Source organism: Leptosomus discolor, chromosome 11, assembly GCF_034619465.1.
Source record: "Leptosomus discolor isolate bLepDis1 chromosome 11, bLepDis1.hap2, whole genome shotgun sequence".
Classification (NCBI taxonomy): domain Eukaryota; kingdom Metazoa; phylum Chordata; class Aves; order Leptosomiformes; family Leptosomidae; genus Leptosomus; species Leptosomus discolor.
This window is the reverse complement of record NC_141401.1, coordinates 3627792-3642695: the sequence shown is the minus strand read 5'-3', so window position 1 is coordinate 3642695 and position 14904 is coordinate 3627792. Positions and strand designations below refer to the sequence as shown.

At 49.8% G+C, this 14904-nt stretch overlaps 1 protein-coding gene across 2 annotated transcripts; it reads right to left on the bottom strand.

Annotated features, from left to right (window-relative positions):
• Positions 1–873: 873 nt before the first annotated feature.
• On the bottom strand, positions 874–13058 carry SPG21 (SPG21 abhydrolase domain containing, maspardin). 2 transcript variants are annotated; one of them, XM_086471391.1, is made up of 9 exons: positions 13006–13058; positions 9634–9728; positions 5133–5294; positions 4223–4303; positions 3516–3661; positions 2887–2995; positions 2312–2419; positions 1789–1929; positions 874–1526 (listed from the first exon to the last, which is right to left on the bottom strand). In XM_086471391.1, the coding sequence occupies exons 2-9, from the start codon at positions 9694–9696 to the stop codon at positions 1404–1406; spliced, it is 933 nt and encodes a 310-aa protein (XP_086327517.1). In that variant the 5' UTR covers positions 9697–9728; positions 13006–13058; the 3' UTR covers positions 874–1403. The 2 variants fall into 2 exon arrangements, with proteins under 2 accessions (XP_086327517.1, XP_086327518.1); XM_086471392.1 differs by lacking the exon at positions 2312–2419.
• Positions 13059–14904: the final 1846 nt, after the last annotated feature.

Genomic DNA, 14904 nt, shown 5'->3' with positions numbered 1-14904 from the left:
GAAACGCCTCTTGACGCGGCGGGGAGGTTTTCATCAGCTATTGCGAATGATCTGGGACTGTTGCAAGAGGTCAGCAGGAGAGCCTCGCCTGTCGTGCTGTGAGTACCAGGAAATAAGACACTGTTTTACTGGAACTTGTTTACATCACATTTTTGTATGTAAGTTTTTAATTGTCAGGTTTTTAAGTTATAGAGGGGAAAGGCTTTGTTTTCAGAAATGTTCTTACCTTTGGGGGGGGGGGGGGTGGGGGGGGGTGGAATTGTCTATCACTTGTGTCTTCGCTGTGTTCATCACGTCCCCCTTAGGGTGGGAATTTCAGAAGAAAAGCCAAGGCTGCCACCCAGTCCTTTTGGAACCTTGAGAAGGGTTGTGATCCTTAATGTTTCAACTCTTCAGAAGAAGTTTCAAAGAACATTAACATGTCCTGATTACAAGTGTACATTAACACACCTCGTTGATTAATAAACAGTACACGGAACTGCTGTAGGCCCCAGGTTACAGCTTGAAAAGTGTGAGATCAGAATGGTCCCTGGTTACCTCCACAGCTTCAGAGAGGATTCTTAAAGACCAATTTGCCATGTAACACTTTGTATTTAATTTCTATGGTGTTTCAAGGGGAAATAATGTCTGTATTTCAATAAATCCAGAGCTTACCCTTAAATTTGTGATTTCTGTCTTAGTCATTCTTCATTAAAAAATAGTACAGAATTCTTCCTTGGAGCTAAATTGTCTTGTAATTAAAGGTGTTCTGTGCTTGAGGTGAATTCGAGCAGAAGGTGCTAGTTTCAATTTCTAGAGGTGTCTGTGGAGGCAAACCAGGACTGGGGTAAGCTATGCTGCTGTTCTCTTGTAGTCAAAACAAGAGACTCGTGCTGAAATTGAAGTTTTATTGAAAATCATTTTTAAGCAGCAAGAAAGATAAAAATTCAAACGCTTTATTTCAAATAGAAACTAACTTACAACACAACACATGAAGCAAATAAGTGATGGCAACATTGGCACTTAAACATCTTTTAAACCAAATATTCAACAAAAATATATGTCAGCTTCTAAGTACGTGATCTGCATGTGGCAATATATACAGCTGAGTGACAAATATAAAAAGAAATACTGTTCTGCTTAAGAACATGATAGTGAAGACTTTGGTAGCAAAAATGTCTTTGTTTTTAAAACTGTAGTCTTCAAAGATGCTTCCTTGAATTCAAAGACTAAAAATTAAACAGATCTATCCCGTTACACTGCTGGAGGTTACTGTCCATGGGTAGTTCACTGACTATTGATCCTCTCGGAGTCACACAGTGATAATCGGCGCTAACGCAAGGAAAAAAGGCAGAGTGGGAACAGCTGATTGTGCACAGGAAGACCACCAAACCCATTCCTCATTTTCACCGGCACTCCAGAGCCTACTGCTCTTCTTGCTCATTGCTGGTGTGAAGACGGATCTTTTGGACTTCGAGCTCTTCTGCGCTGACCATGGAGGGATCGATGGCAGCGTACCGGGTGCCGTGGAACTGCAGTAAATGGATCTGTCAGACATGGAAAACAACACTGAAACAGGTGTGGAAGCACAAGGTTCTGGTAAAAGAGAAACATTCCTTCCGAGTAATTTTTGTGAGGATGAAATCATGGCTCTGGAGGACGAGGGGACAGAGGAAACGGGCAAAAGCCAAGACCCCAGAGCCAAGCCTCCGTGAACGTGGCTGCGCCTGTATCGGGGACAGAGCTCAGGCAGGGTAAGAAACAAAAGCAAGCACAGACAAGGAGTTGGGTTTGAAGGCAGAGACTCACTTGGATATAGAGGTTGACCTCAGCGCTCCTGCAGAGGTACGGGAAGTTGCCTCCTGTTTTGAGGTGAGCTCTTCTGGCGTTAGGATAAAGCTTATACATTTCTTCTTTTGCTTCAGTCGAAAGCGCGCTTTGGTCAAACACCTGCGTAACAAGTCACAGCAGTTCGTTGTGAATCTGATCACATTCTCCTTAGTAAATCAGGCTGGATATATGCTGCTCCTAGAAGCAATTCCCAGCTTCTCTGTGGAACAGTGTTAATGAAACAGAACACGCAGAGAGGCACTGGGCACAGCTAGAAAGCCAACACTGACACGTAAACACGTGGCTGCGCTACTGCACAGGACATACAGTTCATAACTTAACACAGAAGAGGTACGGGGTTGCCCAGTGAGCAGAAGGCTTATCTAAATGCGAAGTTACATCCTGCAAATACTTATTATGTTGCTAACAGAATATCCAGGCCCCACCTGCCAAGGGGAGGAAAGGGTGTTTAAATAAAAGGACTACGTCGAGATTAACTTACATCCATAATGGTGACAGGGATGTCTCGAATTTTATGAGGTTCTACATAGGAGTTCTGGCAGTTGAGGGTAAGTCTTGAAGCGAGCTCGCTCTGGCCCAGACTCTCCAGCTTTCAGTAAAGAGAAACACTGATTAACAACCTACTTCACTGCAGGAAGTCAATGCAATATTAATACTACAGCCAAGGAGAAGTTCTGAAGGGAAACTCGACTGCACTTCAGATGAAGATTATCGATCCAACTTAGCATGACTCCGCAGGAGACAAATGCTTAAAACATGTTCCATCAGTTGCTCCTGCCTCCCGAGCACGGCCTACAGACATACCCCAGCACTTTCTCCTCTTCCATCCCAATTTCTTAACTTCCTCTCTTCTGATCTGCATAAATAGAACCGTAAGGTCACGGCATCAGTGAAAGTGCTGGGGCTGGGACATCCAGCACCCGCTAAAGATCCGTTCCTTGCTCCTCCCCTCTGGGTAAGGCAATGGAGAAAGCAGCAGAAATGGCTCCAACCTCCTGCTAAGCAAATCTTCCACAGAGATTGACATCACGGCCGTGAGAGTACGCAGCCACCTACCCTGTCCACCATGAAGTCGATCCCATCGGCCATTTCAGGATCTAGAGGACCGGACGCAAAATTCCCAAGGACGATTTTTTTCAGCATAAAAGCAGGCATCAGCCAAAAGCTAAAACAGAAACAAGACGTAACAATCTTCAAGCACCCAGGACTCCAACATCAAGATGCTCTGTGGCAAGCACTCCCTTCCCTTGCACTGACTTTGTGCTTTACCTTCAAATAAAGTCGTGAGGAAGCTTCAAGAGCACAGGGATGGAAAACCTTGCAGCTAGGTGCTTGAAATGCTCTGGGAAGCTGTTAGTCTTACGTTACAAAAGTATATTTTAAACACGGTGAATAACACTTTTCTCACGCTAAATGGTTTTGCTAGAAAACAGGCAGAGTTCCTAAATCTGACCACACGTACCCAGAGGATCACAGGATGACTCGTCTGTCAAATTCCACACTCCCAATTGTGAAAACTTCCATTTTCCTTGTGGCATGGCTTTAAAAGTCACAAGTATTCCACCCCGCACCCCCCTCACCCAGCTGGGAACAGGCTAGACACCCGTCCAGCCAGAGCAGCGTCACTTTTCATTGCAAAAAAAAATACCGCCACAAATCCCATTGCTTGTCTCAGTCTTCCATACCTGTTTGCTGTCCATGTCTGATTGAAGATAGAAGTGTCACTAAAGGCATTACACAGGATCAGAGACTGAACTCTTGGAGATTTGTGTGTGTATTCAGCAAATTTTTGAGCCAGAAAGCCTCCCAGAGAAGCTCCAAAAAGGTGAACCTAATTCAAGGAAAAAAACCCCGATCGCATTACACTTGTGAAATAAGCACAACATTCCATTGCAAAAGTCAGTCATTCGAGTTTCACCCTGTCCTCGTAATCCATTTTCTAAAAGAATCAAACCCTTCTGTTCAGTTTCTGGTTTTACACGTGATACAAACATCATAACTACTGAAAAAAGGAAGTGTTTCCCAGTCACGGTTCAAATTTCTGTTTGCTCATCAAGCTTAAGAAAAACCCCAAGCATTTCACTTTGTCTTCAACAGCTATTCCAATCCAAGAGACTTTATTGTGGCATTCCGAACCACCCAAGTCAGGAAGGATAACTTCCACAGGATCTCATGAAAAACCAGTTAACCAATACAGTTCAACAGGCCTAGAACAGCAGCTGAATTTAGGCCAAGTGTGACAATTTTCAAGGGCATTCAAACCCAAACTTATTTCAAAAGTGAAATTGCACCACGGCCTCTTTATTTATACACTTGCTCTTATATGAGACTCTTTCAAACATCAGGTTTTTATCACAACTAGATATCCATCTCCCCATCTCGGAGCACTCACTTTATCCAGCTGAAGGTGGTCTAACAGTTTTCTGAATCCATCACAGAACTCGAGGTGATCCCAGTACACCGGATACTGCAACTGAAGTAAAAGGAAGTTAGAAAAAGCCGGTCTCGGGCCAGTACCCGTCAGCTTCTGCTTGAAACTCGTCCCCATTCTCACAGGAAAGGTTTCACAACAGCAACCTGCCTCTCCTGTATCAGGAGGCTCACGCTCCTCAGTGGGGTCCCTACAGCCAGAGGGCGTGAACACTTCGCTTGCACACAAACACACAGCTGAAAGCACCGCAGAGCAAGTTGGCTGGGGAAAGTCCAGCATTGCTTCACTCCGTAAGCAGGGAGAGGAGAGGTTGGAAGGGTTTTTCGGTGATTCTGGAGCACGTAAAGGTACAGAAATCATTAACTGCTGCTACAGAAACAGCAGTACTCCTAAAGCTGTACTCTTTAGCAGAAATGTTGTACAAATCAATCATTTTGGTTCGGCTCAGGAGCTGAAAAGCCACCACACAGCATGCTGTCAGGATTTTAAGGAGTGACTTAGCATTTGCAGCTCGGCAGGCTAAGCAGCAGGTTATCCACCATCCCCAAGGAAAACGTGGAGCCCTGAACTAACCCCTACATTTGCCTTGTGGCTAACAAAGATCCAGCCGGAGGCAAAAATGACTGTTCTCCAGGGCAATGAGGGAAAAACCAGACCGAGAAGTGAATGATGTTTACTCCAAGGCTTTGGGTAAATGCTGCTGTGAACACAGAGCAGATTGCAGCCTGGATCTGTGCACTGAATGCCCTGGAGTGCAACTTAGCATCAGGTTTTTGGTGGATTCCCTTGGCCAAAACTAAGAAGTTCATCATCCAACCTCTGATTAGAGCAACAAGCACGAGAACACTAACTTTGGCACAGGAATACTCACGGTGATAACTCTGTAGCCCCATCCAGTCAGCGCCAAAATCTGCTGGAAAAACACATCTGCAGTTCCACTTACAGGAGGGAGAAAGATGAGTGGGCACCGAATGCTCCTAGGTCCCGCATCATACAGTGACCAGACTTTACTGTCATCATCGTCTACTATTATCTGAAAGAGAGAGGCACCGGGGGGAGAAGAAACACACAAGACAAATGAGGTGCTTCAGCCAGCTTCCAGGGTGGCTTCTACAAAATCCCTGTCGTCTCGTAAATACGATAATACTCAAGACCCCTTTGAACAAGACCACGTTTTACTCCTCTTCACAACAGCTTTCTTCTCTAAGGCTGTTTACTAACTCGAGTTACCATGTTTGGGCGAGTACTGCTGGAAATAGAACCGCAGCCACGCGCTGTCAGACCAAATGCTTGTGCCCCGACACAAGCTGGACAACGCACACGGCACCGCGCGGAGTCAGCGGCAGCACAAAACGGGAGAGCTCGTCCTCCTGCGGACAGCTGCGAGGGCCGAAAGTAGTGAATTACGTTGGTTTTACAGTGCTGGACTGCCCTTCTGAAATTACACCCCGGAAAAAAATAAATCTCTTCTTTTCTGAGGAACTGCATTTAAGTAAATTCTGCGATGCTTTGGTCTGGGTTTCAACTCAAGAGGGCCTCAGTCAGAATGATGGTGCATCTGGATCTGAAAGTTCACCCAGAAATAAATCACGGGAACAGCAAGGCTGTGCCCCGAAGGATCGGGTTTATGCAACAGGCCACATGCAGAAAAGTATGCTTGGGAAAGAAGCCACCGTGCCATGACCCAGGAGAGAGACCCAGGAGAGACCCAGGAGAGACCCAGGAGAGACCCAGGAGAGACCCAGGAGAGACCCAGGAGAGACCCAGGAGAGACCCAGGAGAGACCCAGGAGAGACCCAGGAGAGACCCAGGAGAGACCCAGGAGAGACCCAGGAGAGACCCAGGACAGACCCAGGACAGACCCAGGACAGACCCAGGACAGACCCAGGACAGACCCAGGAGGTCAGTTCTAGGTACCGAGAGCACCAGCCGCAGGCTGGGAAAGCCAGCGCTGCCCCTGGGGGCAGCTTTCTAAACAGCCACCGACGTTTGCATTCACTGGACAAAAGCTGTGACGGGTCTGGATCCACGCAAGCCTCCTGAACTGAGCAGCTAACAGCAGAAATTATTGATCTGAAACAGTTCTAGCTGGCTGCCAGAAACAGAGCCGCACAGAACTCCCAAAGCAGCACTGCAAAGCTGACCTGGAAAGTAAAATGCTTCCATCATCTGGCAGCACCTCGGGAGCATCTGGGGGGCCCTAGGACACACGGCTGGCTGAAGCAGATTATTCACATGCGAGCTGCTGTCCTTAATGAGCAGCTCCTCATCCACTGCCCATCTCAGCTAGAAGTCCTAGCACAATTAGTATCTCTAAAAGGCAAAGAATTAGGGAAAGGTCGTCTTTTCTAGCAGCGCCGGAGTCTGACTTGTTTTTACAGGGCCTGTTCTACCAGCAAACTGTTTTGTATATTCAGGGTGCTCTTTCAACCCTCCACAACCCAGCAAAAGCGCGCAGCTCATACCAGTTCGACAAGCACAAACCTCTGGGGAAAGCCTGCGTCACACAGCAGGAATTCATCTCCTCTGTATCGAGATGTTACAGCTTTTTGAACAGCAACATACAAGCACAATCCACTTTTCCATCACAGCAGTTTAAGCTTCTCAGGGAATCAGAGGAGAACAGCGTATCACGAATCAGATTTGCTTGACTAACAAATCTGCTTGTAATAAAGCCAGTATTTCAGGCTCTGGGTGCATGTGAGAAATCACATGATGCTGCTGTTTTGTAAAGTCTCCGTGAAAATAAAAGAAAGATTGCATACCAGAGCTTCCAGACCACTGAAACCATTTAAAAATAAACCTTGTATAAAAGCCCTCCCAACCCCCCAAAACCAACCCTTTGCCCAGAGCTCCAGGCTCTCAGCTGTTATTCCATCAGTAACGTTGGATCCGCTCCAGGCGGCTACTACAAAGCTTACCTTTAGGAATATTTCCAAAGGTGGACTGTGCTCCTTGAAATCACAAAACTCACGTTACTTCACATCAAGAGAGCCGAGGCTCAGAGATAACGTTGCTTTCCTTGAGCCCAGAGAATGAACCGATGGCTTTAGACAATCGTTCTATTTGATGTCTAGCCACATACCAGGTAGTTAAACTCCAGCTCCCAAACCAGGCTAAGCACTGCGTAGGCAGCCAGCAGCACGGTTAAGTGCTGCTTTGGTAGTCACCAGCCCTTTTCTTGTTCTGGTTGATCAATCAAGGTCGCCTACAGTTTACATAAAGGGTAGAATCTGCACTGCATTGAAATAAGGGGCAGAACTTCCCCCTCGAGTTTAGCAGAGCCAGGGTGTCCCTTGCTGAAGACTTTTAGGAAGGACTTATCTAAGACAGCAAGCAGCATACGCAAATGGAGGCTCACCAGCAAAGCTAAAGACTCGGGTTAAAAAAAAAAGTGTTATTTTCTGTGCTGTGCTTCCTATATCTGACAAGAGCAGGAAGGGCAATGGAGCTGTGAATTTCCTGCTCCTGTCAGGAGGAACAACTCAGGCCATTTCCAAACAAACAGCTCTGGCTTTGCTTCCTCAGGTCCGCCCGACAGCAGTAACGCACGCTCACCAGCAGTAGTGATGGCTGGTCACTCCTTCCTCTGCACTGCACACGCTTTGTCTATGCTTCTGGGGGAAAAATGCAAGTCAACGTATTCCTAAAGACTGCTTCAGAGATAAATTACATCTTCAAATTGTGCTTTTTCAATTTTTCTTCTTTCTCCAGAAACCAGGACTAGTCTGTTTATTTCTACCTTCTTCATCCCCCACATTCATCACTGTGGCATCGTTTTACTTTTGAGTAGGCTGACTCACTCAAGAGGGTAAGGTATTCCCTACTCTGAAGGTCACTAGGTCAACAGCAGCTTCAGTTTACACACGTCCCCATTTATGAAATCCCGAGCCGTCAGCAGCAGCTGAAGGCAGCAGCCCCTGGCAGCGAGCTGCGGCGTCACACAGTCCCCACGGCGGCAGCGACACCTTCCCTTGTAACCACAACCCCCAGCTCCTCTCCTTTACAGTACTGCATCCCACAAAGCAGTGCTGCCGAGCACCCACACATCTTTCCACTGAAATACTGTCTCCCAGCTTTGCTGACCCCTTGAGGCACTGCCTGGAGGCAACAGCACGGCACAAACAAACCCAGGTCTGGCACTGGCCAGAAACAGAAAGAAGCCGGACAGCCAGAGCCTAGGCAGAGCACGCACAGCCACCAGCAACGGATCTTTCTTATTTACAGAAGACACAAAGTGGCAAAAATGTATGAGAAACGCTGAATGGAAAATCCTACAGCCTTTTCATAAAGGTAATTTCTTAAGAGAAAGCTACAGACCTCTCAGTGGAAATAATGCTGGGCACAGTTAAGCATTGTTCCTTAGGCTTGGGGACACGTTCCCTTTCGAGCGGCCCAACCGCAACCAACTTGCTGTTGAAAGAGGTAATGCTGCTCTTGGCTCTGCTGCCAGCACCATCCCCGTGTTCCTGCAGATCAGGGAACTGAACCAGCTGGAAGGCAACTTAGCCCAGAACCAACCTACAAACCACCCCCAAGCTAGACAGGTCACTGACTCTGCTCGGCTCGTACGGTCCCACGAGCAACCGCGCTTGCAGGAGCAGCGGGCTGGGGTGTGAAGGCAAGAGCGTCCTTCGGGCTGGCAGGAGCCTGGGCTGGTGCTGCAGGTTAGTCTGCAACCACAGCCTCAGCATAGGCAGGCGTGAGGCGGGCCCGGGTCAGGAGCTACGTACCAGTAGTGCCCTCCAGGCCCTCTGCTGCTCGGCACAGAGAGCAGACGCTGGAGCACTGCACCCCTCAAACGCTCTCCTGCGGTTCAGCGAGAGGGGAAAGCGGTTGGGCAGCGTGATTACGCAGAAGACACCTAAAGGACACGCAGTGGAGGAAACCATTTCGGTTTTTCCACCGTGGGTAAGGTATCTTTCCACTCAGGGATGCTGCGTGCGGCCCGACTGCCGAGCAGCCGCCTTCAGACCCTGCTTCAGCCCCAGGCAGAGGAGCAGGACCCGCGGCGGTGGCTCTGGCAGCACGGCCACGCGGCAGCCAGGTCCCCCACCATGCCCGTGGTCCCCAGCCCACGCTATTTCCTTGAGGTCTCCTCCTCAGGCACCGGGGCTCCAGGCACTGCTGCCGTGGCTCACAACCGCGAGCCTCTGCTCCTCACCACCACGTGCAGAAGCGCCCTCTGAGGAGCATGTGAAAATTCAGAGCGGGCTTTCCTGCATTCCTACGACACGTGGGACAGCAGCTTGGGAGAGAAGCCAGGTCACCAGCGCAGCCACAACTGTTGTGCATCAACCAACAGCTCAGTCTCCCCCACCACAAAGCACGAGGAGCCGTTTCACCCACACGTCGATTACAGCTGTACGTACCTTTTTAAGAGGAACTGTGCTTCTGAACCAGTTATAGTCAGGAGAGACTTTAATCTCTCCCATGATGTTTAGAAAAAACGCAGTTTTAGGTCAGCCTGAAAAAAAAAAAAAAGAGAGAGACAAAGTTGGAAATCAATGCAACAGCTTTACCGCAGGCAGCACTCAGAAGCCGTGCCCTGTACTTCAAGCATTTGCAGGGCGAGCTTGCTCTTATCAGCTGATTGTACTATCTCTGACTCACGCCAAGTTTACTTATCCTCAGTTTTCATCACAAACCATTTAATTATTCTCCCAAGAGGCAGTCACCTGACTGCCTCACTGTACCAGCCTTATTGTGAAATGATGACACTTTTGTAACAGCCAAAAAGTGTAGCAGTTGTAGCGAAAGACAACCGTGTGGCAGGCTGCAAGCGGCTTAAAAAGCTAAAGCACGTTTTCAGTTTATAAAGCACTCCAAATTTACATCTAATAAATATTCACACAATTCACTCTGCAGTTCACACAATAGACTTACATTATTTCACGAACCTACTGCCTAAATATTCAGACCACGTTCTTCCATCTCAGTATAACTGACCCCAAGGAGTCCCATCGGGAGTATCTGATGCTTAATTTACAGGAGAGCTGTGAAGTTTTAATTCTATCCACACAGAAGCTCACTCTTGCCAGGAGTTACCGACAAGGGTATCTTTGAAGCACACCAGTTCCTACAGAACAAGTTGCTTCAGAGTTGGGTCCACACAGGAACGCCACTAATCCACTCTGAAGTCGGAATGTCCTAGCATACATAATGAAAGTGTCTTATAATATTCCATTAATTTGTAATATACACTTAGATAACTTCCAGATTTAATTTTTTTTGAAAGCAGCGAGACACCATTAACTTCCAGTTATACAACAGAAGGTATCAAACAGGTTTGGAGCTTGCAGACTCAATAGCTTTACCCGGAAAGCCAACGGCCTCAGGAGATTATTTTCATGCATTTACACGCAGCACTGAGCATAATAAAACAAAGCAACTTTTGCTCTTGTTTCTTAACAGGTGCCAAGCACAAATCAATAGGTTGTCTGTCTTAATTCTTTGTAAAATAAGACCTCAGTGTGTTCTGGGAGTCACTCCATTTCTCCCTGCAGGAAAGCTGCCGGTGTGCAGGCTTAACTAGCTTACTGGGTTACAGCTGGATTAACAGTTATGTACAATTTCCTCATCTTTCAGTCCTCATTTGCCATTTTCCAAGTACAGAAAACATGAATTTTAAAAGTGAAAGTACTTTCTAAGTTGCAAGACAACACACATCTTCCACAGAGCACATGCTACACCTCTCACGTCCAACGAGCGCTTGAGGTTGGAAACTCAGCTGCACGGCCAGTGTTTCCATTTTGTGCAGCTTCGTTTCGGTGCTTGCATTGACTATTCTGCTCTTTGCCACAGTCTGGCAGCAGGTAAGATGACAGTGGAGGTAAAAAGTACCAACTCCAACAACCTGCAAGGCAGAGCAGGCGCAAAGAACACGTTAACGGACCAAGGGGGCAGCTGGTCACCAGAGAAAGGGAACAGCAGTTCAAACTACTAATTCCTTCCCACAGCCACACAGCAACTGGTTTTCAAAAAGCCATTCAGCAAACAAAGTTATGGCAGAAATAAATTCCAGTAAATGCCTTAAAACAACATCTTCTCTTTGAGTGTTATATCACAGCAGGGCCAAGAAACACAAGGCACGGCCGGGGCCTCGAGACACGAAGCACTGCACGGAGGCGCAGGAGACTTTCCGCTGGTGAACACAAAGGGTTGGCAAGCTCTTTCCGCTGTCATCACCTCTCTTCTCCTGCCACCTCAGTCTTCCAGCACCGTTCAGCTAATTTTTGTGGGCTGGCCCATCACTCGGGAACACAAAGCTGTCTGTCATTAGGCCGGGTGAGGAACAGGCATGGATGCAGATGAACTTCGTCCTGTCAGCGCACCTTGGTCACAGCAGAGCAGGTGAAGAGTCCCCCTGAAACCTACATTTTGAGCTTCCCAGTTCACCTGTTACCACTCGTGGAAGCAAACCACTGGTCACCAGGACCTGGGCTGATTTCCTCCAGCTTCTTTCTTGTAAAGTTGCATCTGTGGCCGCCACTCCTAAGGACTGCCCTTCTTTCAAAGCAAAACTAGATGATTTTTCTTTCATTACAGAATTTTTTGATGAAGTCGATGTCCTACTACTGAAATATTTTTTTTTCCTTGGCACAGAAACACGGCATTAAATTTGCACACACAAATATTCATGACAACAACATGCTCTTCCAGCCACAGAAAAGCTGAAACATGAACTCAAAACAAGTAACCAGCTACCAAAGGCAACTCAAATCACAAAGAACCTGATGCTGTTCACGGCCCAGCCTCTAAAGACCCAAGTTCCATTTTTAGTAAAACCAAACAACCTGAAGAACTCAAACCTCTTAAAAGCAATTTCTCTAAAGGAAGAATCACCTATGGGTGTGTTCAAAGCACTTGGTAATATTCTCCTTGTGAGTTATCCCCGCTCTATGTTCCATTTGTTATTGATTTAGGATGACTTTGATCCTGCCACTGGAGAGGAAACCCCTGTCAGAGTGGATCAGAGGAGCAGCGACTCGCTCCTCTCCCCTGCGCCGTGTCTGCGGGAGCCAGGGCTGCCGCGCAGCCGCTCTCCCACCACGCTGGTGCCCACTCCCACGGGCCAAGAGACCTGAATCAGCAACACCAGCACCGACAGTTAATGGGGGCTGCAGGGATGCAGGGGACGCGCCAGGGCTACGGGTGCTTTACGAAGGCCAAACACAAGCAATAAAGAAGAGTTAAAGACAACTGGGACACAGCAGCAGGCGCCTTCCCCTCTTCCTCAGCTCTGTTCCCCCAGCCCCCAGCCTCCGCTCTGTCCCCCCTCCCAAACCACAGCCGGCTCCCCCGGCTTTGCAGGGAGAAGGGGCAAAACCCCGCTCAGCATTCCCAGTCCAGGCTCTCCTCTCCGCAGCACCGGCCCCTTCCCCTAAGAGTCCCCTCGGGAAGATGACCCCCCCCCAAGGGCGAGGCTTGGCTTTAGGGTCCCTGCGGGGCCGAACCCCAGGCCCACCCACAAGCCCGGGGGCCCTCAGGGGTCGTGATACCCCCCCTCCCCGCCAGAGGCAGCCTCATCTAGGAGTAATGCTGTCCCAGAGCCTGAGAGACCACCCCGCTCTCCTCAGGGCCCACCCGGCCCCTCAGTGCTCCCGCCTCCCCGGGTCCTCAAGGCCCACCCAGCCCCTCAGAGCCCCCTCCCCGCTCCAGGGCCCTGCGAAGAGGGGCAGGCCTGTGTCCCCAGCGACGACCCCCGGCGCCGGCTTCCCCCCCCTCCGCCGCTCGGCCCTCACCGCTCGGCAGGGCCCGGGGCCGGCGGGAACACAAGGCCGCCGGGAACACAAGGCCGCCGCTCTCCTCCTCCCCCGGCGCGCCCAGGCGGGGGCACCTGCCGCTACTTCCGGGTGCTGCGCCCGCGCGGGCCACGTGACAACGTGGGAGGAGCTCGGGCGGGGCCACAGGGGAACAGCCGCCATTGCTGCCGAGGCGGAAGTAAGCGGTTTCGGCGCCATCGCTACCGAGGCAGAAGTCACGTGCCCCCCCGCGGCGGGGCGGTGATTGGTCGGCGGGCTGTGAGGGGCCGCGGCCGCCATTAGCGCCCTTGAGGCGGGAGGGCCTGAGGGAGCGGCCGCTGTGGCCGCTGCAGCCGCCGCCGTCGTCGTCCCGTTCTTCACAGAATTAGGGTTTAGCCTCGGGAAAAGAGGCACGGCAGCTCTCTGGGGGTGCTTTCCAACGCTCTCTGCCGCTGCTCTGCTTGGCGCGGGTTCGCTGTGCCCTGCCATCCAGCGGGAGAGAGCGGCAGGTTTTTTGATGTAAGTGAGAAATCCCGAGTGATTTCAGTGAAAGCACTGGTGAGTGTGTTCAAGTCGGGATCTTTTAATACAGCAGGTTTTATCCAGCTTCCTTGATCCGGGCGTTGCGCAGCGCTTGCTTGTCCAATATGAAGCCTGGATCTTTTTGTTGTCTGGGTCTGTTAAAGTTTACTTTCAAAAAAGCTAAATTCAAGGCTGTGCTAAAAAAGGAGTTGGATAAGGTGAGTTAGAGGGTGTAATAGCACTGCCTGCGTTCTGAAGACAATGAAACGTTTGCAGGTAAATCTCTGAGCCGAGAAAATTTGTCGTTCCAATAGTTTTTCATAAGTAGCATTTTACTGGTTTATTATCAGTGAGGAGGGGCAGCCGAGATCCTGAGGTGTTGCCATGAGCGGTCCGGACATGCCATGGGGCCGGGTATCAACCCCGTGTTCCCTCCGGCGTGTGGCTGGTACCCGCTGGAGCTGGTACCCACTGGAGCTGCCGCCGCTCTTCGCCAGCCCCTTGTGCCGATGCGCGCCGCTACGTCCCTGAGCCAACCTGCCGTTCCTGCCTGGCTCCCTCAAAAAGCTCCCAAGAGGAAACACGGTGGTGGATTTAGTGCAGATTAAAATCAGGCTGGCAGCTGTCTGGCTGTAGATGGTGGTGTTAAACCTGCGTTTTACAAGGGTTAAAACCCACCCAGAGCTAAACCCACCGTGCAGACGAGCAGCACCGTGCGTGTTCCCTGCTGTTGGCGTGGTCTGATGGCGTTTGCTCGGGGTCATGGAGGAGGGCGGCGGGGAATGGGCTCCCGTCTCTGAGCCGTTCCTCTGGCCCCTCTGTATGGCCAGTGGGGATCAATTAACTTCGTTTAATTGGTATGTGACCAGCAGGAGCTGAAGGTGGGTTGAAGGAATCAGGCCAACAGATACCGGTGGGTTGTAGGTGCGTTCCCCATGAGACACGTCTAGAGGGTGCGTTTGATGAGACAATATACGTATTTGTGGATAATGTTCATGGGCTGAAGATCACCCCATGACACACGGGACCGTTTCTGTTTCTCTCCCGAAGTTGCTTTGTTTTGCTTAAAAGTTTTCAGCTGCTGTTTCAGTTTGATTTTTTTTCACGAAAGGCTTTTTAAAACATTATTTCTGGGGTCGGAGGGAAATGTTTTTCCCCTGTCGTGTTTAGGAAGCAGAGTTAAATCGCCTGAAATACCTGTGTAGGGAGGGCCGCAGCGGGGAGTCCCTCAGGGGCTGCTGCCGCCGCCCGGACTACATTTCCCATAATGCCGTGCGGTGGACGCGCATCACCTGCTAGGACTACATCTCCTATGACGCCCCGGGCGGGGCACCGGGACTCTGGTGGGCGCGCCGCGCCGCGCGCTGCCCGTTGGGA